This window comes from Corvus cornix, chromosome 13 (assembly GCF_000738735.6).
Source record: "Corvus cornix cornix isolate S_Up_H32 chromosome 13, ASM73873v5, whole genome shotgun sequence".
In the NCBI taxonomy this organism is placed as follows: domain Eukaryota; kingdom Metazoa; phylum Chordata; class Aves; order Passeriformes; family Corvidae; genus Corvus; species Corvus cornix.
Genome location: NC_046343.1, coordinates 4,066,845 through 4,092,308, shown reverse-complemented (window position 1 = coordinate 4,092,308; position 25,464 = coordinate 4,066,845). Strand labels below are relative to the sequence as shown.

At 49.6% G+C, this 25,464-nt stretch overlaps 1 protein-coding gene across 1 annotated transcript; it reads left to right on the top strand.

Annotated features, from left to right (window-relative positions):
* The first annotated feature begins 19,426 nt into the window (after positions 1-19,426).
* LOC104689534 (pancreatic secretory trypsin inhibitor) lies at positions 19,427-24,482 on the top strand. The gene is made up of 4 exons (XM_010399687.3): positions 19,427-19,564; positions 21,012-21,046; positions 21,622-21,734; positions 24,328-24,482. The coding sequence occupies exons 1-4, from the start codon at positions 19,510-19,512 to the stop codon at positions 24,401-24,403; spliced, it is 279 nt and encodes a 92-aa protein (XP_010397989.1). The 5' UTR covers positions 19,427-19,509; the 3' UTR covers positions 24,404-24,482.
* Positions 24,483-25,464: the final 982 nt, after the last annotated feature.

Below are 25,464 nucleotides of genomic sequence, written 5' to 3'. Positions count from 1 at the left end.
GTTGTGCAACACAGAGGCTATCAAACCTGGATCTCATTACACCCTCTGCCTCCCACTCCGGGTTGTGTTCCCTTGTTACATCTTGTTTCAAATTAGACCGAGAGCTCATCACGCCAGCGGCAGTGGCTCCCCGTGGCACCACTGCAGCAAACAGGATTAATAAGCTAAGACTAAAGACAGCTCTCAAAAGCACAAAAAACTTAAAAGAAACAAAGGGATGTGGGAAAGTCTTGCTCCTGCCCTGAATAAAGAACTCTCAAGACACTTGAATAACTTCAGGACATCCGTGAACTTGGCTTCTCTATCGTGAGTTTCATTTTTCACTTTTAACCCCAGCACTCCACAAATTAAGTGAACCTAATTGAAAAGATGCTTTGCATGGTCTAAGATTTCTTTTTTTTGATGTTCTGTTACATCAGCATAGCTCAAAGATTTAAGTAGTCCATTCAAACTAGGTCATTTGTGTTGTAGACAACAGGGCACACTCAGCAAGCAGGGGATAAGGACTTCAGTGGCAAGAAACAAGCAGCTTGTCGTTTGTCAGCAGGCTGCTCTGTCCTAGCCCAGCATCTCACACTCCCCAAAGCATGGTTTTGTCACTGTCTTCCTTCTGGTTTAGGACTTACCTTGGGAATTAAGCCACCCCTGCCACAATAACATCTGGCTGGGGAGGTGCTGCCTGCTCAGCTTCCCACCAAACTGCATCCAGAGGCCTCAGTGCTGCCCTTCCATTAGGGCACACAAAGATGTGGCATTTGGGTATCCAGCCATCAATTCCCCGAGGCTTTACACCAACTGAACCACTTTTGCCATAGCCTGAAGGAGCTGACCTGGAGCAGTGTCTGGTTTTTATCATCTGGGGTACAGAGAAAGGAGAGATTTGCCACTTGCCACCAAACAAGCCAGTGGTTAAGGTAAGATGCTCTTTGCTTTCCCTGGAGCTGAGGCTGGGATTCAGTTCAGTGTCCCCATCATCTTTTCACACTCATCTGCTGAGCTCCATGATAACAGCTCAAGGTTTGGGAGAGCTCACAATGCACTGCCATTTCACCTGGCTGCAGCTGAGAATTTCATCTCTCTTTGTTAGTCACGATTTCTGTAACAGGAAGCTTTTAGTACGATAGGAATTCCCAGGCCAAAAAGTAGAACTCTAATAATTCAGCTTCACAACAGCAGATCAGGTGTCACTGCTTCCCTGGAGACCTCAACTCCTTTCTCCCTCTGCCCACCCTCTCTAAGAGCATCATCTCAGAAGGTCCACCTCTCCCAGGTCTAGCACATCATCACTGGATTTTTCTTACACAGGACCTTCCAACACCAAAAATAAAGCCCCAGGAGTGGTTCTGGTGATTTTCTCTAAGTAGGCTTAGTGGGCCTGCCCTAATGGCAGCATCTCCTTGGACAGCACTGCTGTCCCTGGCACCATTGGCCTCCACAGAAGGTGGGTCTGGGCCCACAGAGGGAACTCAGTGCCCACACAAATGAGCACACTTACAGAAGAGAGCAGCACTGGGAAGCAAAGCTCTCATTCCATGGGAAAGCCTCATTTTCAAACAAGATTAGTTTTGCTTTTAATCATCCTGCATCCAACCAATGCTCAGGACAAGAGGACTTGCAGGCAAAATTCAACCTCCCCATCCCACCCTTTGCTTGCAGCTGTTGTTACAGAAAGCCACAAATGAAACCATCATATTTGCATGGCATTTAACTTGGCATGACAGTTTTCCTGCTGGAAGCAAGGCTTCCTCAGGCTGGGTGGGGTAGGGCTGTCCAGGAACAAACCCCTTTTCCACAGAAAAGGAGGAAGAAGTTAGTTATCTCCTGCTTTGTCCCAGAGCTTTGGAGTGAAGGCACTTATGGCAACAGCAAACAAGTGCTCAGCAGCACTTCAGTGATGTGGTTTAAGCAGGAAAAAAACCCCTTTCTTGAGCATGGAGCCAGGCCCCAGGCAGTAATGGGTACATGATGAATAATAAACCCAGCTGAAGCAAGATGCATGAGTCAACCCAGATGAAGAGTTTCTCTTGGTTCCTCCCTCCCCCCTGCCTTTGGCTGCTCCTTGGAAAACCCATATGCATTATGAGGGTGTCCACAAAACAAACATTTGGCTGCTTTCTTCAAGAAACCTTGGAGAGCCCAAAACTGGCTGTGTGGGCTGAGCAGTCAGCGGGGTACAGTAACCAAAGCAAAGAGAAACCTCCTCAGGGGCTGTTAGAGCATTTGGGATGGGGGAAATGGAGCAGAAATCTTTGTAGAAAAGCTATTTACATCTGTTTGACCCTTGTAAAACAGGTCCCCAGGCTCTTCCCCGCTCGGAGGCATTTGGATGATAAGGTTGCAGCAGCAGTTTGGTCCTTCCCAGGGGAAAGGAACGGGGCAGAGCTGCCACGGGTAACCACCAAGCACAGGCAGAGCAGTCCCACCTGCTCTTCCAGGCAGGAAGGGACAACAGGAGGCTCCCTGGAAGGACCAGGTGCTGCCTGCAGTGCTGCCTCTTGGCTCGAAGTCCCAGGAGGAGCCAATGAAAGTGAAAGATACCTGCAGCCTCCTCCAGATTCCACTTTGCCCCCCCCAGCCTTCCCTGACAGGCAGCTCCTCCCCAGGAGGCTGTTCATCCCCTCCCACTCAAATCCCTTGATCTGCCTGCCAAAGCCCAGGCTGCTCCAGGAGGGCCTGGCTGCCCACAGGTCACTGCAGGGCTGCACCTCAGCTCTGGCTGCCACAGGGCCAGGCGGCTCTGGGGCTGCTCCTCCCTTGCTTTGTTCCAAGTGCCCGTTGGAGATTTATGAGCTCACCCATCCCAGCAGCACATGCTGGCCCCAAACCTTGGGAAAGCCAGGCCCAGGAGGTCCAGAGAAGGGGGATGCCTTTCTCTGAGAGTCTTTGCTGAAACTAATGTGGATGCACACAAGTGACCAACCCATTCCAGGCACGGCTCCTGCTGCTGGTCTGGAGCCAGGCTCACCCACAGCTCACTGCTCACTCTGCCTCCACATTTGCTACCACCACAACCTTCCTCACCCCGAGGCCAGCACCACCTCCAGTTCTCCCTGAATCATGAGTGGCACCAAGCCAGGAGGAGTGTGGAGGTGGTCTGCTTGCTAGGGACCACGAACAGCAGAGAAATGGGATGACAGAGACCTGACTCACACAGTTCTACACCCAGCAGTCCCCCAGCAACTTTGTGCCATTGGGAGGTAGACCACAGGGTCCACAAGAGGTGGCAGGTGAATGCTGACCCACCTGCACGTGATCTGTCCTTCCAGAGGGAAAGTTTCAAGTCTGGTCTCATTCAGGACAGCACTGGATGGGTTCTGTCACTGCTTATACTGCAGGACAAAGCCTTGCTCTGTCCACTACTCCAGGAAGAGAGAAAGTGGATTTTTCCTCCTTCCTCCACTGTGGATGCCCTGCAGTACATGGACAATGCAGAGAGCTTGTCTTAACACGCACCCCAGAAGTGCTCTGCCCCAAACCCAGAGCATTGGCCAGCCCATGGAAGCTCCCTGTTCCTTGGGCCATCCCATAGCAGCTAGGAATTCTCACCAGGCTCATCCCCCATCAGGCACCACAAGCAGCCAAGTGAGCATGGCCTCCTCCTCCTCCTTCAGCCTGTTGAGCAACCACCAGTGGGTGGACACACACCCAGGCTAAACACAGCTCCAGCACAGCCGCCCCCACCCGCCGTGGCTTAGACCCAGGTCACCAAACACATTCTTGCTTTGGGTGCGCTGGTTCTCGTGCTCCTCCCCGGGAGAAGCCTGTCTTGCTCAACCCCCCTCAACTCTGGTTTCCCCAGCGCTGAACCCGGAACCAGATTTCACTCCATACAAAACGTGCCAGCCCTTCTTGCCACACAGCTCTGTCCCAGGGCCTGGCAGGATGCGATGCTGCCAGCGAGAGCTGGTCCATACCCCACCACTCCATCCCTGTGAGTAGGGCTGCAGGCCAGGCCAGGACTAATGGGGAGGGGGGAAAGGTCGCTGTTGCAATTGCCGTTGTCCCTAATCCCTGGTTTTGGCCAGATCAGCCTGTGAGATGCTTGACACCTGAAGGATGGTGAGTTTAAGGCTTCCAAGGCCTCCTCAGCACAGCTTTTACCTCCACATGACACATCAGAGCTTTTGCAATCCAGGTTAGCTCCAATCTGCCCTATTTCAACTTCAAAGCACTTCACAAACATTAACCAATTAATCCTCTCACTGCCCTCCGAAGGAGGTGAGCATCTTTATTTTTATCTGTTTCCCCATCAATGAGAAGGAGAGAGTTAAGTGCCTCTCCCAAGGCTGTCTGCACTTGACTCCCAGCCCCAGGCTGGGGCCATCAGAGGAAGGGACAGGTGAGCCTGAGACACAGGAAATGCTGCAGGAATCACAGCACCTAAACCAAGCAACTTTGTTTTTCTCCATGCCCCCTATAACTCGGCTTTCTGAGCCTTTTCTGTTCATCATCAGTCAATGACCTGGAAGGAAAATGATCTGAGATAAGCAAGACAGAGGAGGCCACTGACACAGCAACCAGGACCAGCTGGAAAGCCAGGGGCACACACACACAGAGTAAGTGTTTTTAATAAGCCAGGAAAAGTCCTACAACTTGCAATAAAAAACAGAGCTCAGCATGGATAGTTCCAGAGTAAGGGGACAAACTTTGATGTGACCACAGGTAGACAGACAGCCAGAACATGGCATGAGCTACTGGCAGTGCTTAGCTTCTGCTAAAAACTGGGGCGGAACATCCCAGCTCATCCTGCACTTTAAATCATACTTATTTCCTCCAGCTAAGGCAAAGCTTGGTTTAGGGAACCCTACAAACCTCTGAGGCATTGGTACCAACAGGGAGCTGGAAAGGGAGCTGGCCTTCAACTGGGAAACTGCAGGAAGTCAGCAGGTGTCACACCAGCATGGTGGCAGCTCGCTCAGGGTGGGACATGTCACCAGGAGTGATGCTCCCCCTTGTTGGGGAAGATGAAAGTTTGGTAAGAAAGTTTCACAGGTATGTAGGCTTGGCAGAAAGATCTCTGAATGTAGAAACTGGGGATGAGACAGAAATGAAAGCAAGTTTTGATATAGAGTAAAAGATGTTTCGCTGAAACACTGATCGCTGAGTAACTGAGAAGGCAAAGGTTGGAGATGAGTTGGAAGGAGATTTTTAGGAATAGGACAAAGGTATGTGACTGCAAACAAAGACGTTTTTCACCAAGTAAATAAGTCTCAAGAAGAGCATAAGTAAATAGAAAACGTGTCTTTACCAAAAAGAGAGATATGGCAGGCAAACAAGAAATGTTGATGTAGCAAGAAGAAGAAAGGTCTGAGAATTTTCCACTGTAAGCTTAAATTGTAACTTACTTACTCTTGTGATTGGATAATAATGACTATAATGTGGTGATGGTAGTAGTTACGATAGGCTATAGGCAAATGTAAAGGTATTGTGTATGGTGCTTATTGGTTGTTATGTATTAAGATACTCTGCAAAGAAAAGTATAAAATGCTTTGTAACTTGAACAGAAAGTGGCTTCAGGTATGCCTACAGCTGGAGCTGGCAGCTGTAGGGCTGGCTCTGGATACCCACTCCCTGAAATGCTGTAACTTCGCCTATGCAATAAACAGCTTTCAAGAGAGCCGCCTGAAGTCCAGACATCCTTCATGAAACTTTCTCCTATACCCCCTCAGCCATCCTCTACATCAATCAGGATTCACTCGAACACTGCCAGCAAAGAGCACAGCTCCCACATTCACCAGGTCCATTGTGTACCTCTGAGGTGTAACCAGCAAAAAAAAAAGTGGTTTAGCACCTGAAACGCCTATTTATTTGTTGAAGACGTGAGCCCATGAGCAGTCCTCCCTCCCCCATCATCCAGGAACGCTCAGGAGAGGGGAAGGAAGCCCCTGATCCCAACAGCCCTGAGACAGGAGGCTGTGCAGAGGGAGAGTGGGGTGCACAGGGGTTGCACACCAGAGCCCACCATCAGTGATGGCTGCATTTATTACAGCCTTTTCAGGAATGCCACCGCTGGCTGGGGAGAAGGGACTGCCTGAGCCGCAGGAGTGACGCCGTGGGACGGGCCAGGCAGGGCTGGGATGTTGCTCCCAGCTCCCTTTCACTTCAGCAGCAATTTCTGTCCCCAGGGTTCCTCAGAGCGTGTGAGTGAAAGTTTCTCTGCTTTTGCAACACCGCTGACCCAGGGTGGGACTCCTGCTCCTCCGCTGCCCCGTGGCAGGGAAAACCCACAATTGCAGGGAAGCACTGGTTCGTTTTTCTCATCATTTCCAATGGCTGTGGCTCAGCACTAGCTGCTGGCAATTACTCATTACCACTCACCCCGAGGTTCCAAACTGCTCGCTAAACCCTGTGAAGATGTAGGACTCCCAAAGCCTTTTGGATGGAAAGGGGCAACCTTTAAACAAAGCTCTGCAATGCCAGATCAATACTGGAAAGAGCTGAAATCAGTCCATCATCTCGCTTAAGTGGCAGGAGAATTTCAGGCAGATGAAATGCAATTCTCTAACTGCAGTTATTAGAGGCAGCGGGGGTAGAAGCCTTGCTGGATCTGGAATAGAAGTACCATCCCGAGGGAAGGCTTTTCTTAGCATCAAGAATCACTATATGTACTGTTTTAAACAGGTATTCAGAACATGCCTTGAATTTATTGCTAAGCACAGACCTCAAGTCACAGTAGCACCTTAAAAAGGGAGATTTGCCCACCTCCGCAGGGGGTGTCACATCTGCACCTCCAGCACGGGCTGCAAACGGGCCCCAGGGACGGGAAGCAGAGCTGTGGCTGCCCCAGGTGAGCCCCAAGGAGCAGGGGCAGCGCGGGGCTGGCTCACAGCAGACAGTGCCACCTGCTGTCACCTGGTCCCCGTCCCCATCCCTCCCACCGGGGTCCCCAAGCCAACTCCCAGTTCATCAATTACAGCCCCCGTGCAAGCCAGACCCCGAAAAGCAGCCACTTTTCCACGTAATATTTCTGCCCACTCATCAGGCCATTCCCCCTCTCCATGTGGTTGGGTGGGACAGAGACGGAGCTGCTGGATGACCCACTGTTCATCCGTGATCTTCAGCATATCATGGGATTTAACACCACATGCCAATATTGTTCACCAAAGAAAGCAAGCAAAGGCAGACACCAGCACTGGGATATGGCAAGAAACAACTTCTGAGTGTGCTTTGTCTTCCTCCTCAACTAAAAACGCTGGTTTCGTGTATCTTTCTTGAGCATTGACATCATGTCTTCCACTCCTGAACCTCTCACCACCTTTTTGGGGCATGGAGAAGAGCCCAAGCTGCTTAGAAACACCCTGGAACTGGGCAGGGACACCACCCCACCCTATTCAAACACCATGATTAGATGTGCATTTGTATACTGCAATCGCATGACACACCCACAAACCCAAAATACCTTAAATAACAGTTATGGGGTTTACCTTGACCCCACAGTGATGCAACAACCTCACAAAACTCCTCTGAACTCCTCCAGGCAACCTCTGCAGCTTGGCTCAGACCAGAAACAAAATATGAAGCAAAACCACCAAACTCAGCAGGACTTTAGGCCTTCAGGGACTCAGCAGACCCTTAACATTTACCACAAAAAGGTTCTTAACAGATGGGTGGATTCTTTATCAGGTTCTCAAACTTATAAGCCTTTAAATTGCTCTTCTTTTTGTTAAAAGTCGTTGGAAGGTAGAATCCCCCAACCCAGGAAATCTATTTGCCAAGCCCCTTTTCAAGCCTAAATTTGCTTTTCCATTAACTGGCCACCAAGATCTTGACCCACAGTACATTAACCTTTGTCATGGAAAGAGAAGTGAAAGTCCCAAGAATTCACTAGGACAGATACTTAAACCAGTTTACAAAACAAAGTTCAAGTTAGAGAAAAAAATCCCCACAAACAGGAGGGAATGGAACTCACTGCCTAAAAAGTCCCTTCTCAAAAGTCTTTCCTTAAAGGGAATACAACAAACCCAAATAAGAACAAAGTGACCTGTTCCTCAAGAGCCCACTCTGGCTCTCCTGATGGGGGAGTTGTTGGTGAGCACAGAAACCCCTGCAGGTACCAGCACAGCAGGGCTACCCAAAAACCTGGCACACGACAAACTCCTGCCTGCCCAGGAGCAGACAGCTCTGACATGAAAGCTTGTGCCCCTGAGCCATCTGAGAAAGGGCCACCCTGGACAGGGACCACCTAGAAAAAAAATAAACTTTGTTGACATCCCCCCCACCCACACATTTTTGAAACCCAATAAACTACCATAGATCACACATTATTTCAAATAAAGCCCTACAAAAGCAGGGCAATCCGTGAGAGTATACTTAGTCCCCTACTACCCCAAGTCTCATTATTACCTGAAAATCAACTTAATTTAAGAACTCACATTCAGCCTGCAGACCCCTCAAAACCAATTACACCAGGATCCCTTTCTTCCTGGCACAGCACCCAAAAATCCTTCCCAGAGCAATCCCATTGCTGTCTACCTCTCCCTAAGTGTGGAGGGGGCACATATTTATGATATCAGGAGGAGTCACATGCCTTAGGTCAGCTGAGCTCGTTTCCCAGTCTCCTTGTTTTCAATTTCCCTCCTTCAGTCAGAGTGCTAAAGTGGCACAGGAGAACCAAATTTAATTAACAGGATTAATAGCAATTAAGCTCCTATTGGAGTCAGGGTTGTGCTCTTTAGTCCTGGAAAGAAACTACATGTCACTACAACAAGATAAGCAGCAGGTGATGCCAGAGGCTTTTTATTTCCAAAGAGAAAAATTGGTTTCCTTCCTGAAAGCCCTCCCCTCCTCCTCTGACCAGAATTTGGCCCAGATGGAGCCAATTCCCTTCCAGCCTGCTCCTGCTCAGTGCCACTCTTTGCACCTGGAAGAGCTCAACTTCCCCTGAACACCAGTTATGGGGTTTGAATGAACCACCCCAAAGTCAGTCTCTTTTTCCATGCCTGTATAAAAAAAACCAACCCAGTTTCCCAGCATGTGTGGGAAAGAGTAGAGCACTTGGATGTGATGCTGAAGTTCCATTTAGTTTGCCTTCTCTGTAGGATTTGCTCCTGACAGCCTGACCCTGCTGTGCAAGGAGGTTGTGCCAAGAGGATCAGTCCCAGTTACCGGCACACTGGGATATTCCCACTCCCTGGCAGAGCCCTAACCCTTCCCACAGCAGGGACCATCCTTGAAGGCAGGAAGGCACTATCACTCTGGCAATTTATCCTCCGGTCTCACTCTGTTATCACAGCACCTCACAGAAGTTATTTTAGCTACAGAGCAGCTTTCTGTCTTCCTGTGTAGATCCTTAGTGTTCTTCCTAATTGAGGGCTTTTAACATTAACAGCCTTTAGCAGCTTCCGGAGGTGGGGGGAGCACTGAATCTTTTATTCAAATTTCTTCTCTAAGAAGTGGAAACGTGACCCACATCCTAAGCACATGTCCCTCGAGAGACAAGCCTCCCCCACTGTGCCAGAGGCTCCTTTCAGCCTCTGGTCCTATGACTTGCTGAATTCACCAGTCCATACATAATCCCCAAGTAGGAACTAGGGACCTCTGTCTGAATATTTCCTACAGAACCAGGCAAGGGGCTCTACACGGCTCAGTGGGAGCTGGAGCTTCCCAATTCCAATGCTGGCCCATCAGTGCCCTCTCCCTGCTGTGCCACCTGTGAGTGAAGTACTGGACAAATGGGATGGGTTCACCAGGGGCTCCTGTCCATGGAGGGGCCAAGCAGCAGCAGCTGGGGGCTGTGGGCTCTTCCCAAGAGGAGGATGCTGTGTGCAGCAGCCACCAAGCAAAATGGAAAATAGGATAGGAAGGGATCGTGGGACACACTGAGGTTGGTGCCTGCAATTCCTCTCCAGCCAGGGTGGGGTCTGCGTGGCAGAAAGCTGCCTGAGCCCTCAGAAGAGAGCTAGGATTTACTTTTGTCAGAGCCTTGAGTGTTTTGAAGTCCGGAGAGTGGCAAGAAGCAACAAGCTCCACCAGTGCCCCCGGGAAATTGCAACAGAGTCACCAGTCAAAAGCATTCAAAGATCACAAACCAGACCCAGATGATCATGAATCACAGCTTAGAAACCACAAATGGTTCTTAAGCCTCTCCAAAATAGTGTCACTTACCAGGCCCGTTTGGAGTGGTTCCCATTTTCCAGCCGCCTTCTGAACCCAAGAGAGAGAATGGGCTAAAGCAGGAGCAGAGCTCCTCATGTACTCCCAGCTCCTGGGAACTGGGGTGATAACAGGGAGATGCTGTGACACCTGGCACGAGGTTACCCTCGCCGGTGGTGCTGGGGCTGTGGGAAGGGCTCTCTGGGAGACCCTGGTGTCAGTGAGGCCGAGCCCGGCTGTGAAGGAGAGCAGGGGGTCTCTCACCTGGTTCCTGGCTCCCTCCAGGGCCCTGACTGGGGGGCCACACTCACCATTGGAAATCTGAGGGATGTCAGACAACAATTTTGTTTGAAAGTGCTTCCCATGCTTTTCATCAGGGAAAACAAAGAGGTGATGTTAAGTGCATTAATGTGGTAAAACACCACAGGCTCCTTGGGTCCACGTGTGTGGGCAACCCTGAAGCTCCAGACAGAGTAAGACCTACATCCCAATAATGCACAGGCAGTAAAGCTCTTATGTGTCATCAATGTTTTAATGCCCCATTTAAATATTGATATAATGGAACAGCATAAAAGCAATATCCCTGAAAGCACAGGGTCATTTAGTCCATTGCCCTGTTCTCAGGAAGAGCCCAGAGACCTCCTCCAAGTGTTTTACTTCCTCAGTCCAGTGCTGATTTTCTCAGTCTCATAACATTAGTTCTAGTAATAATAATACATCATCATAATGCAAAGCTGGCCATCGTGATAATTATTTATGACTTATGCTTCTGGCCATAACTGAATGTTTCTGTAGAGGTTTTAATTATCATTTATGCATCTTTGTTCCACATCCATAAGGCTCCCAGGGCTCTGTATGGCTGAAAGCTGAATTTATAGGATCCTGGGAATGGCAGAGCCCGGATCCAGTGACAAAGGCTGCTCCTAATCACCGAAATGCCAGATCCAGTGAAAGGACATGAATGTCAGCAGGGCACAAAAGGCAAAAATGAGACCCAGCAGGTGGAACTGCAGTTCCTGGAGTAAAAGGCACTTGTGTCAGCTGCATTTGTGCCTGATCGATGTCGGCACCTTGATGGAGATGACCAGGGACAGGTCTCTGGGTCTGAGGCCCCAGCTGGTCAAGAGGCTGACACGGCAAGGGTGACAGCACACAGAGAGGTATTTGGGCTCAGGGACAAGGGCACTTGTGCCCCCTCCCTCCCATGCTCCACAGGGAGCTGCACTCAGGGCTGTCCAGCCCCTTGCCAGGAGTGTCTGATCACCCTCCATGTAATCCTGGAGGATCCTTAGGGAGAGCAGGACCTGGCCACCAGCAGCCCTGCAGTTCATCCTGAGCAGAGGAACAGCAAAGCACAAAGCTCAGGGATGCCTCAGCTAAACAGGCAGATGCAGCAGCATCAACTGCCTCCAGCACACCCCTCACCATCTGCTCCTGGCAAACCCCTCAGCACTGGAAGAGAGATGCCCCAAGTGCAGGCACTGCGAGGCTGCCTTGAGCTTGGAAGCAGGATGGATTCCTTCTTCCAAAATACACAGAGGGAAAAATACAAGATGCAACATCCCCGAGTATTTCCTACAGAAACTGCAGCATAACATGAGAACCTCGGCTGTTTTTAAACTGGAAAACCAAGTTTCTTGGTAAGTGGGGCTTGAAACTGTGAGCCAGGGGCTTCCAGAAGCTCAGAAAAGGGGGAGGAATGAAGAAAAGAGGATCTTGGCAGGGATGAATAAGGATAAGAAGGAAAAGCATACTGCAGGCAGCAGCCATGGGCTTTGGCAGCCAATTCCTCATGTAGAAGGAGAAAACCCAATTTAAAAGCTGCTTGGGGAAAGGGAGGTTCAGCACGGGATTTTTTCATCTCTGTTCCCAGAGCAAAAGGACTGCTTCTCATATCCCTGATGGGCTGAAGACAGTGTCTTCACTGCAAAGCACCTCGCTTTCACAGCCAGGCTGGAAATGTACAAGGCATCAAAAATAATGTCCCATTTATTAGGGAAGCAATTCAAGTGCAAAACTCACCGAGGGATGTAGGGAGCTGACTACATGCAGAAATCAAAGGGAACCCTTGATGGAAAAGAAATGTTTAGCCACTATGTTCAAAGGCTCCCTAAATCAAAGACAAACTCCTTCTTTAATCAAGGCCATTGACCGAGGCTGAAAGCACAGAGAACTGCCAACAATTCCCGCAGTGTCGCTTTTCATGGCAGGGCTGCAGGTGCTGATGCTCTTATACCCAGCATCCTCCCCTCAACATCCTCTATCTGTGTCCTGGGAGCAGCTCTTGGCACTCAAAACACAGCAGTTTTGTGGGGACAATAAACCTCAGCCATCAGCCATCCAAATATCCCAGTGCCCCTGTTTTAGCTGCAGGAAAACTTCAGCCTCTGCCTCTGAGCCTGAGGAGTCATTAGGAGAAGGAGCAAGTGTTAATTGGGCTGTATCTAATCTCAGCCCGACCCAGGGGTCAATAGCTGTTAGCTAAAGTTTATCAGCAATGTTTGGCCATCATTTATCAGCTTTGGGGAGATTGTACTCGGACAGGTGTACAACATGCTGACGCACAGATGGGGTCAGGAAGTGTTGATTTTCCCAAGCGAGGAGCGGATACCAGCGATTAACAAGCACACTTTTGTTGAGGCTAAAGCAACCAGCAGTAGCACGAGATGCTGGTTGGGAAAGAGCTGGCCAAGAATGAAGTGCACATTTATGAATGGACTGCTGAAATAATGTGGATCTCACAGCACCTTGTAATAGCACGGCTCTAAGGAAAAACCATCTCTGGAAACAAGCTCGGTGTTTCCCATCTCTGCTGAGCATTATGCTCAGAATCAGAGTCCAGCAATGTTATCCCTAGCTCCAGCTCATGTCTGCTACTTGTTTTCTCTTTCCTCCCAAAATCTCTTTTCTGTCAGTCTGTGAAAAAGCCCACTGGTCATTTTAAAATCTTCCTATAGATCACAAGAAGAAGAAATGTTATCAGAAATTAAAGCCTTATTTCATTATTTCCATTCATTTTCTCTTCGTATCCTCACCTTTCTAATTATTTTTAATAGGCATTTTTTTCCTATGGAGCTAAGCAGGCCGAGAGCTCTCTACTGGAAAAACTTCATCTCCTTTATTTGTCCAAAATCACACAGTGAGACGGACCAAAGAGTTTCAGCATCCTCTAGCCATATATTTCGTTGAAATCAGAAGTATAATACTCTTTTTCCTATTTCTGGGCCGGTTCTGGGAGCAAATCATGTATCAATAGCCATTAGTGCTGCCAGCGGAACTCACAGGAGCAGCTAGAAATGCCAAATATTTCTGGGGTTGTGATGAAAGTCATTTGCAGTATATTTGGTTTTGTTGATCAACTGGCTTACAAAGGGATGGAAAATATTACAAAAGCTTGACAAAAACTTTGACAAATTGTTTTCAAGAAATTAGGGAAAAAAGTGAAAATATCCTGCATTTCAGACCTCTACTAAAAAAATCTCCTAGTCCTGGAGACATTGGGTTAGCCAAGGACCACGGAGGGGCTGTTGCTTCTCTGCTGGTTTCTGACAGTTTCTGTGGCAAATATCAGTTTGTTCAGCCATGTTATGAACCTCTGCAAGGATAAAGACTCCACAGTCTTTTTTGGTTCAGCAGCAGTGTCTGTCCACCCTCATGGTGAATGTTTTTTTCCTACTATCCCATTGGGATAACCCTTCCTGCAGCTTGTCTCTGCCATCTGCCATTCTTTTGATGTTTAGATCCAGGAGGGCTCTGGCTCTGCCTTCTCGCCATGCCCTGCCAATCCTTCACCTCCTCACGCCAGCTCTGCAGCCAGGACAATGCACCCAGAGCTCACCTGGACTTCAGCCAACTTTCTAAAGAGCCGGTTCTCAGATATCATCACTTGAAACTCACCTGAGGGAAAAGGCAACGGTCAGAGAATCGCAGAACGATTTGAGTTGGAAGGGGCCCTAAAGACCATCCAGTCCACCCCCCTGCCATGGGCAGGGACACCTTCCACTAGACCAGGCTACTCCAAACCCTGTCCAACCTGGCCATGAACACTTCCATGGATGGGACAGCCACAGTTTCCCTTCTCAATGGACAAGAACTGCAGGCAGAAAGGATCTTTCATCCAAATAGGACCAGGCACTAGAGATCCAGGATCCCTATCAAGAGTGGCTCATTTAAGTTACCTCACACACTCTTCAGAGCAAGATCCAGCCCTGGGCAAGGGACATGTGGTCCTTGGGAGCAGGGACAGAGCTGCCTGAGCCGAGCAGAAGGACAGATTAGACCAGATTATCCCCCCTGAGTCTGTGACCCTGAAAGGATGGGGACCATATGCTTCCCATCTTGTTAAGCTCTGTGAAAGAGGGAGTGGGCACAGGGTGCTGGTTCGAGTTGGAGAAAGGGGGAGTGATTTTCTGGAGGAGATTGAAATCTATGTTTGCCCAATTATCAGCCGCAGCGCTTAATCACTCTGCCCTGGATCTCTCCGGCTGCCGCAGGGGCAGTCGGATGTGGAGGCGGGAGGCAGATAGGATTTAATAAAGAAGCAATTTTATGAAGGAATACTTTGCTTTTGGCATTTTCTGTAGGAGTGGGAAAAATGATCTTTTTTTCTCCGGTAATGCCAGGGAAAGCAAGAAAAGCAGAGCTCCGTGTTTCAGTTCCTGGAGGATCCACTCCATGTGCTCTCACTGCCTCTACATCCCATGGAGATCCTGCAAGAGAGCCAAGGAGAGGGGCACAAGAGATCAGGCGAGCAAGGGAGGAAAGTCTTTGCCAGCAGCTGGCACCCCCTGCACTGACCCAGGGTCCCACCTGCAAAGGGAAGAGCCCTGAGGTCACCAGAGCTGACCACAGTCCAGAGGGGTTCCCAGCAGGCATGTACCGCCAGTAAGCCGTAGGTGGGAAAGGTTTCCACGCACTGAGCCCATGGGGTTTGGTGTCACTGCAGCAGTGGGAGAGCAGAGGCAAACAGGCCAGGAGCTGGGCTGGGAACTTCCACGCCAGGCTGGGAATTCCACCCCAGCCAATGTCAGCCAGTAATCCTTACAAACACACAGCCTGTCCCCAGCACATTCATCCTCCTCAGGAAGCATTTGATTGGCATCCAGGCACAGTCTCTTCTGAACAACCCAACAAGCTATGATTTATGTGATGTCTTTGTCTTTAGACACTGCTGTCAGCAATACCCATTCTCAGGCAAAGCTGCCGATGCCTGCAGATTTCCAAAGGTCTCTCTCATGGACACTCTGCCCTTGCTGAAGGATAACAAACAGAAGCTTTAGTAAAAGTAGAAATGATGATTTGCTAATGTTATCCTTTAGCTATGCCCAGCCCCCTCCCCAGAAACCAGAGGTCCCAAGTCCAAGATTTCCAGAACAGAAGAGAAAACAAATTGATATGCTGTCCTGGGCTCCAGAGATTCTCTTGCAGCTGGAGAAAATATGTGATGCTTTCTCAGCAGCTACTCACAGGATCCCTTTTCCTAAACTGTCAGAATGTTCAATATCTTCCAGGCACCCAGAGCAACAGCATAGCTTTCTCAGCGTTAATGGGAAAGAATCCAAGACAAAAATCACTACCAACCAAATTACCGTTTTGGAGTTTTTTCCTGCAGGAAAAATCAGCGTTTGAGCAGTATTCCCTGGACAGAGGAGAAGCTGATCACTGCACACCACCCTCACCTTGCTGATGCAAAAGGACTTGGTCTGTCTCATGTACCTTTCAAAACCACCTTGGATGCCATGGGCAAGGTCTTGGCTACACCTGCAAGATCCAGGCCTGGCAGGTAACAGAGCTTTAGACATTTTTAGCTTTTTAATCCAACACAAGCAGCATTTTGGACCCAAGAGAGCTTTGAGCATCTTGGGAACTGTTTTTTGTGACACCTCTAGGTTTCACATTTGCATCAGCCTTTCTCCAAATTTCACTCATCCCACCCATTGCAGGGCAGGAGCAAAGTTCCCACCTGCCTTGCTGAGATCCTGAGCCCTGAGGAGCCTCTGGTGCCTGCCCTTCATGAATCCCAAGGAAGAGCCCCACAGCCTCCACCAAGGGACCAAGGCTCAGGGATGCCACCAGCACAGGGTCATGGTGCAGGTCCTGGCCATACAGTCATTCCTTGGTGAAAGGGGTTGGGACTGCACAAGGAGCTCTGCTGCTGCTCCAGCCCGTTCTCTCTCTGGTTCAAGGGAAGGCTGGAAAATGTGAACCACCCCAAATGGGCTTGTTGGGAAACGCCATTATTTGGAAGAGGCTTAAGAACCATTTGTGGCTTCTAAGTTGTGACTCATGATCATCTGGGTCTGGTTTGTAATCTTTGAATGCTTTTGACTGGTGACTCTGTTGCAGTTTCCTGGGGGCACTGGTGCCTTTCTTTTTGTACATCAAGTCTCCACAAAAAAACAATATCCAGCCCTGGTTACAGCAAGTGATCCTCCAGCCTGTCATGAAGGGACCATCACAGGGAAATAGGTAGCTTTCCAGATTTTTAATTCCCCTGCAATGTAATTTTTTATTCCTTTGTAACACTTTAGTGCTGAAAGGAATGTAACTTGAAAGCACTCAGATTTGGCCAAAAGATGATGCAGAAATTTATCCTGCAGAAGGAGAATCACCTTTTCCTGCTGGTCTACCTGGAGGCAGACCTGGCAGTTCAACTTGTCTCCTTACCCACTGCCCCTTCCTCACATTCCTCATGTAGCATCAATTCCCTCTCCACCTGCTTCCAGCAGCCAGGAGAAGACACCACCAGCAGCTGCAGAGATCTTGTGTCCTACACCATGTGTGGTGGCCACCACCCAACAAGGCAGCCAAGGGGACACCATCCCATGCCAGCACCTGCTTTGGGACCCGCCTGTCCCCTCCATTTCTCCATGACAGGCTCAGCAAGTCACACAGCACGGCTGGCAGAGCCGCCTGACTCATTTCTCTCTACTCCTCCAGCTGATGTGTTTGGAGGAACACGCTGCTCTGACAAGGTGACACATCCTGAGAAAGCCCACACTGACGACAACGGTACCAGGAGCACCCAGTGCAGTAGCAGTTCGCAGCTCTTTTTCATTCCTCCCCAGTCAAATGAGCCCCAAGCATTTCTGTTTGATTTTCCTGAAGGATATTGAATTGTTGTCAATCAGGAGAGAGGAGCCCTGAAATCCCTGGTTTTGAAGGCGTCTCATAAAGACACAGCTGTCAGTGGAGATGCTTGGAAAGGAAGAGCATTTGCTAACAGAGAAACTGCATTAAAACCCAAGTGTGCCTGCTGTTCAGCTGCAGCCTGTGCTGGAATCTTCTTTTGGCAGAGGCAACTGCCCTTGAGTCTGTTGGTTTGGCTCAATTTGTTGTGGAATAATTAAATTCAGTCCATTGCACTGCATAATCTGGAGTTTCTTCAACCGTCTTCAGCAGCGAAGTACTTAATCTCATCCAGCTCTGGGAGCAGTTGGGAACATGAAAATCAGCCAGTGCAAAGCTATCAGGAGCCTAAGCAGTAAGAGGATGAAGAGAGAAGTGTCCAGGAGGCAGGGGAAGGTCAGCAGCCTGCCTGTGCTTTAATGCCTCTGACTTCTGGAGGAAGGAGAAAACCATGGCGTTATACACACTTGAAATGCCCCAGCAGCCAACAGAGTTGCCACCTGCAGAGCATAAACACTGAGGATTTACCCATCAAGCTCAAGTTTGGAAATGTGCCTGGATGCCAAGGAATCTGAGGAAAAACTTTTCTGTTGCTGGACAATCCAAACTATCACATTTCCTGGCTACAGCAAGGATCTCTCAACTGAAAAATGTGTTTTACCAGGAGTGGTCACATCCCAAACATGGGTAATCAGATGAACTCTTTTCAGCACTGCTCTATTTACATGTGTTAGATGGAAGAGGAAAATCTTCTCCCCAGCTGCCCTGGTGTGTCACCACCAATGCCCTTGCTGAGTCCCCTTCCAGCTTTGGGAAGTGAGCCCAAAACACCTATTGGCACTTAGAGGTTCTACTCACACTGTAGACCTGGGAAGTAACAGGGGACAGTGTTGGTCTGAGACGAACCTCTTTCAGCTATAAAAAATGATCATCCCTCCCTCCCTTGCTCCTCAGAGGGTGATAACACCACCTGAACCACTGTCCCAGGCACGCTAAAGGATTGTTGTCTGTGCTCAAAGGTCCACTAACACCCAGCCCACCTCCTGAGAGCTGCTGAGCAGGTCATACCCAAAGCCAGCTTTACTCTCTGGGTTACTAAAATAACAGATGCCACTAGGTGCAGTTCTTGCTGCCTCATGTTGCAGGTCAGCCCAGGAAGAGCAGAGGCAAACCCAGTCAAGAAGGAGGAGTCTCCCCATAACCACTGAAACAAAATCACAAGAGCTGTTTACGGCAGGAGAAAGCACCCTCCAGAGGCACGTTGGGAATGGGGTATACCTTGGACAGTGGAGCAGCTGAGATTTCTCCCTCTCAAACAGCTCCTTGAATTGCTCTTGGCATTGACTTTTTCCTGTTCAGCTAATTAAAAATCTGTCTTTGAGTCATAAGCCCCCATTAGTAATAATTTGCTTTGCACTTCTCCAGTGATTTATGGCTGAGATATCAAAGTGCTTTAGAAACATTAATTAATCCTTCTAATCCCCAAGGGACTGATCCACTCTCTGCAATGCACCATTGGTGGTGTAACTGCAGGAAATCCCCAGGGTTTACTCCCAACTGCGGGCAGGGAGAGGGGAAGGGAGCAGCGTCCGACCCAGCGGCTCATTTCGGCTGCTGTCTGCAATCAGAGATGCGCAGTCAAAATAGCAGCACTGAATATGCAGCCACGAGCGAGCCCAAGGCACAGCCAAGCTCTGCTCTCCAAGAGCAATCCTTGCTCCCATTCCTGCCTGCCCAGGGAGGGAAGGGGAGCTGCAACAGCCCAGCTCTGCTCTGTGGATCGCATCTGGAAAGGTGTGTGTGGATCAAAGCCATCTTCACCCAGAGGTGGCTTCACCAGACAGCTGCACCCTGAGAGCGGCAGCAGCAGGGTCATTAATCAAAGCCACCCTGCTGCTAACTGTATTTCCCCTGCTGTCCTGCCCATTTCTCCAATCTTGCTTCCTTGTACAAAGTTGCTCTATCACTGCTTGGAGTGCAGACCCAGAGCTGTCCCCCACACCTGGGACAGGGCCCCAGTCCTCGCTGGAGATAAGGATTGTTACCTCCATTGGCTTGGGAGAGGCTTTCATCCTTGCGCCCACCAATGAGCCAGTTGCCACCTGGTGTTGTCCCTGTACTTTGAATGTTGTCACCACAGGACTGCAGGGTGGAGCTGGCTGGGTGGTGTGATGCCAAGAATGGGGAAAGGTATAAATGTCCCAGCAGACTGCCAGAGACAGGATCTCTGAGACACTGAGGAGTGTCCCGGTTTCTCTCTGCTGTGCTCAATAAAACATCACCTTGACCATGAAGGTAGCTGGTGTCTTCCTGCTCCTCTCCCTGGCGCTCTGCTTCTACCAAGGTGAGTCCAACATTTTGCTTAGTGCAACATTTCCTCTCCTTGCTAAAGCTCCTGGGTCTGCCACATGGGAAGGTGAGTGTGGGAAGAGACCAGCTGGTGCTGGGACCTTGCTGTGGCCCTGGGCAGGGAATGCTCCAATGGCCAATGTGCATTAAACCTGTGCTTGCCTGTGAGCAAACCTAAAACAAAGGCTTTGAAAGGGTGCACCTGCTCCCAAAAATGAACAGACCTGCTAGGCTGACGCTCTTTCTTCAGGGGTAGGATTTGTCCTGTAACTGGTGATTTCTAGGACAGTGTGATCCTTTCAGAGTGAATAGGTGCTATTCTGGTTTTAAAAAAGCAAATCCAAGAAGACAGGAAATTAATCTATGCAAGGGAAAATGCAGCTCTCACTACCAAAGCCAATGTTTAAGCCAACTGTGTTTTCAAAATCCCATATGGTGCAGAGGGATGAGAACATGAGCTGTTGCTGCTCCTCAGGTCCTGCTTTAGTGGGCTCATTCCAAACAGGAGGGTGCTTCTGAAGCAGGTCCTCTGTCATCCTGTTTACTGCACAGAGGCTGCCATTGCAGCGCTGTCTGAGCACAAAATCTGGGCTCATTTCAGGTGAATTGAGCACATAGTGAGCTGCAGCTCCTGGGTCTGGACCTGTGCTAGTCCAGAATAAAATCCTTGTAATATTAAATGGTGCGGCTACCAGCTCCTCAGCACCAAAACGTTTCACTGCTCCTGGGCCGTGCTGGTTGTTAACAGAGATGTAGTATAAATCCTCCATGTAGATGACTTCTGGATTTAAAAGCAACCCAGGATCTTCTTCTCAGTTCCGCCTTTTGCCAAAAAACATTCAGGTTGTTTTTCAAAACACACCCATCACATGTTCCACCCATGTGATCCCAGCTGCCAGCTCAGGGCCAGCTTCTCCATGGGCAAGCCCATCAAAATCATGGCTTGATCCCACCAGCTTTGATATGAGACCTCAGGGTCTCCTTCTAGTAGAGACCTTCAGCAATTCACCTTTTGCTCTGCTTGCTTGCGGTACAAACCGAGGAACAGTAGAAAAATTGCCCTGGATTTACTCCAGCACCTGCCCAGTGTCAGCAGGAGTTTCTCAGTTACTCATGGACACGTGGTAAGACATGACAAAAGCCGCCTTTGCTCCCTGACAGCTGGCAGGTGACGTCTCTAGAAATGCATTTTGCCTTGGCAGGGCCTTGCACCATTACAGTGTTTCTGCCAGGGGAAAGAGGATGACCCAGCAGGGAGGGGTCCAGCTGAGAAATGTGGGAGATCCAAGGAAAGAAATTGTTTTCTGGGACGAAGGTGTTTGTGTGAAGACATACAGTCTTCAGCCTAAACTGTCTTTATTCTGTTCCCCTTGAAACCAGCCCGAGTGATGGGTGCTAAGGTGTCTTCTCTCTCTATCTCTTTCTCTCTCCTCTTTCTCTAGGAAACGCCGAGATGGATGCAGCTCCAGGAACAGAGGTGAAGTCTCCTGTTTTGTGTGACACAAGTGAGACAGCACTAACCTGTACAGAAGGAGACACCATTGCTAAATACAGTGGAGTAGAGTGCGCTGGCAGCCCAAAAACACCAGTGCCTGGAAACCCCCTTCCTCCAGCTGTGCCACAGCAAAACCCCAGTGATGGTGCTGGGTTTCCACTGCATTTCCCCCAAAGAGTGAAGAAAAAGTTCCTAAAAAGCTAAATATTGCTGTTACCTGCCAAGAAGGTCAGAAATCCCCTTAGTCTCTGGCTTGCAAGTGTGAGGACAGGTATTGCTGTGGCATAAAAACTGGGAAGAACATGCTCAGCCAGTGCCCATGGAGCACTATTTACTCTCTACTGTTACTCCTAAGGGTGTGCAGCAGTGCCAGGTGGAGTTCAGCTGGCCAAGGCACGTGGTGGTAGACGGTCCCAGTGTTTCTGAGAGCTCACAGCGGAGCTCTGAGGATGGGTTATCAAGACAGACAAAACGTGCACCTCTCTGTGAAAACAAAGCTCCTTTGGTAAATTGAGAACAGGTTTCACATTTTCAAAATCACCCTTTTGTGTCTCCAGGCAGCTTGTGAGAATTTCAACCTAAGAAGAGGGTGTACAAGGGAATTTGACCCCGTCTGTGGCACCGATGACGTCCTGTACAGCAACGAGTGCCTGTTGTGCCTTCACAACCTGTGAGTATCTGGACCTGCTGCAAGTCTAAATGCCACACAGATGAGGGCCACTACACATAGCTGGGATTTCCTAGAAAGAAAGCTGCTTGCATGCAGCTGGGTGGAGCGTGGGCAGTGAGCCCAGCACATCTGGCACGGATCTGGCCTCCCGCACAGATGCTGCGCCCGCTGCTCTGAGCATGTGGCCTCCAGCTGAGGAATGGGCCCATTGTGTGTGGCTCGCAGCACACATGCTGCCCACAAGCAAAACCTCCCCGTACCTGCAGCTGCCAAGCAGCAGCGAGAGCTGGCGGGCATCCAGGATCTCAGACAAATGGCAAAGTCCTCGAAGTCTGCCCAGATCTAGCACACGGGCTGAAGGATATTTTTCCAGATGACCTCAGATATGTGGTGGCTGAGGAAAAAACTATGTTTTTTCACCCCAGGAATTTATAGCTGAGCTCTGCTTTCTGTCTTCTCTGCATATGAAAGGATACAATTTGCTCTGGGTATTTTTAAGAATGAGCTTTATATTTAATCTGTGCTGGTGCCAGATTGCTCTGTTCTAGCAGAAAGCCAGGTCCAAATGCTAAGGGTGTCTCTGACAAGACTCGATGCATTTCATATGGCTTGGGCCCTAGGTAATTTAAAGTATATTTATACATTGGAAGCACTCTGTGTCAGACAAGTGAAGGAATTACTTCCAAGTCAATGCTATTAAGTGGTTCAAAAATCTCTGTCGGGAAGATTGAGTCTTATCTGGAGCCAGATGTCCCAGTCTGCAGGGCTAAGGGAGCTTCACCCTTGACTTCACATGGTGTAGGCAGGGATTTTTGGTGATCAGGCTCACAGGCCCATCTGCCATCAGCAGAGACATTTGTGAAGTTCAAAGTCCAGCTTTTCTGTCTCTGGATGAGTGGGCTTGTGGAGCCAAATTCTGCTTTCAGGAGCATCGCCTCCCTGCTAACTCTGCAGGAACAAGGAACAGAATCCAGATCACCAGAAAAAAAATGAGCCTGGATAAATATTGTCAGTTGGGTTGTCCCCTTTTTGCTTCATTAACCCAGGCTGCTGCCACATATTCTGCTGCTGGCCTGTTCAAATGCTGGTTTACCTTTCAAGGCTGAGTATGATGCAGTCAGGCAGAGGGAGGCTGAGTGGGTTCTCCTCAGCAAAGGCACCACAGTTAATGACCCGGCACGGCCTGGCAGGGTGGTAATGACCCTGCTGGAAGCCAGCAGCCCAGCACCAGCTGTCCCTGTATTGTGCAACAGATGGGGGTGGGAGGTTCATCAGACACAACATTATTAGGGCTTTGGCCACAGACCAAGAGCGGGGTAAAGTGAGCGAGAAAGGCTCCACGGTCAGCTGTGCGAAGTGGTATCCAGGATGCTGCATCTCCCCAGCACAGAGAGCAGCTTCGGAGGGATGGGAGAATCCAATGGTCACAAGAAGGGAAACTGGGGTACCAAAAAGAGAAAGACTGAGCTGGTGGTGTGTTCAGAGCTGGCCAGGAGTCAGAGGACAGATGGGATGGATGAGAAGACGGTGCTGCACCCACCTTGTGTTGACAGGCGCTGCATTCCCAGAGCTCTTAGAATTCCCATTTGTGCAAGCTCCAAGCAGCTGCTCCTGTGGGTCAGAGCCCCGAGCCTTGCAGCTCCCCTGTTCTGTTCCCAAGTGAAGGAATTCTGAGGTTAGGAACAGCCATTTGGTCTCCTGGCCAGGGCCATCTGGGCTGGGCACCAGGACTCTGAAGCTGCCTGGTGCCAAATGTCTTGGGGCAGAGATAAATGGGGCGTCCTCGTCTATAAAGCCTTGGTCCATGGGGAAAAGTCAGCCGAGAGGCAGGATGAAGTGCCATTTGCAGTTTTGTGTGTGCAACTGGTCTGACAAGAGCTGGAAGCCTGCAAGGAGTCTGGGAATAACTACAGAGAGCATCTGGCAGGTCCCTGCGGCAGCAGCGTCTCACCTGTCACCTTTGGTCACTTCACTGTGACCAGCATGCAAAACGCTTTTTGCAAAACGCAAATCACTTTACCAGCATTTCCCTACGCACCTGAGAAATGGATCTGTCTTTCCAAAGAGGAGAACATCATGATTCCGCGTGAAAATGGAACAATTCAGAGTAATCAGGTCCACTACTGGACAAAAAAAAAAGAAAATAGTTTTTTAAAGGTGCCTTTTTAATATTTCTCTCACTTTTGCTGCAGAAGCAATCAGAAGGGGAGGCTGGGAGCAGGCTGAACCCAAGTGAGACACAGTGGCAGGCTTTTGTCTCTAAAAACCTACAAAACAAATTCATAACCTTTATTGTCTGCAGTCAGACAGGCATTAGAGGTGTCTCAGTGCTGTCCTGCAGCACAGAGGTGAATTATCCTGCCAGGAGGTGTCAGAAAGCACTCTTGAGCTCATTGGAATTAATTAACACATGTCCATGGTAACCCTGAACTCCCTGTCAAGAATATGTGGCCTTGATTGCTGTGAATAACACTTAGATGATGATTTAAGCAGTATTTTCCGTTTTTATTTTTGCTTTTGTCCTCTGAGCCAGGCTCTGCTGTGTCTCAGGGACCTGAAGGCAGCCCCCCAGCAATTTTATCCTCTCTTCCAGGCAAAGAAGCAGCCACGTGCGCATCAAGAACAGAGGAATGTGCCGAACTCCCCGCGCCAGCTCCTCTCTGAACTGAGGCGCAGTCGTTCCAGATATGAGAGCACAAAGCTGTCCCCTCACCCGCTCAAACCCCCAATAAAATGGAAGCATCGCCATGTCTTGTGCTGGGATTTCTTACACACACACCAATCCCCCTTTCCCCGACACTTAAAGCACCTTCCTGAAAAATATGGTTTGTTCTGGTGATGCCTGTAAAGAGCTGTGAGCAAATTACTGACAGAGCCCCAGGGACAAGGCTGGGACGTGCCCAAGGAGAGAGCCAGGCTCTGGCACAACAAGGAGGGTCTTTTTTTGCATCAAGAATTTTGTTTTCCTTTCCTAAAGTTCCGATATTCAAGCAATACGAGGTTTTTATCATTCTCATGGCTTGAAATTGCATTTGTTAAATACAGGACACTAAAGGCCTTGCTCCAGAGCCTTTGCCAGGAGAAAGAGCCCTACAAGTCATCTCCATGCTGACCTGTCTCCAGCCTTGTCCATATGCCAGTGCCCCATCACATGATCCCTGCGCACCAAGAGTCACCAGCCTCACATTTGTCCTGCAGGTCACAGCTACCCAATGCCTCAGAAAACCAAAAAGACTCCATTTTTCCAGGCAAAATTCTTTTTATTCCTTCTACTGCCCTTGGTGAGCTTTGCTGCTGGCACTGACAACCTGGCTTGAGGGCTGTGGGCTGGCAGGATGGGAGATGCCTTTCCAAGAAGGACTTGAAGGTGCTGGTGGATGAGAGGCTGGACGAGCCAGCAATGTGCACTCACAGCCCAGAAACCAGCCTTGTCCTGGGCTGCATCCAAAGCAGTGTGGGCAGCAGGGCGAGGGAGGGGATTTGGCCGCTCTGCTCTGATGAGAACCTCCTGCAGTGCTGCACCCAGCTCTGGGGTCCCTGACAAAAGAAAAACTTGGACCTGTTGGAGGAAGTCCAGAGGAAGCCATGAAGACACTCCAAGGGCTGGATCATCTCTGCTATGGAGACAGGATGAGAGCTGGGAATGTTCAGCCTGGAGAAGAGAAAGCTCCTGGGAGACCTTAGAGCCCCTTCCAGTGCCTAAAGAGGCTCCAAGAGAGACATTTTACAG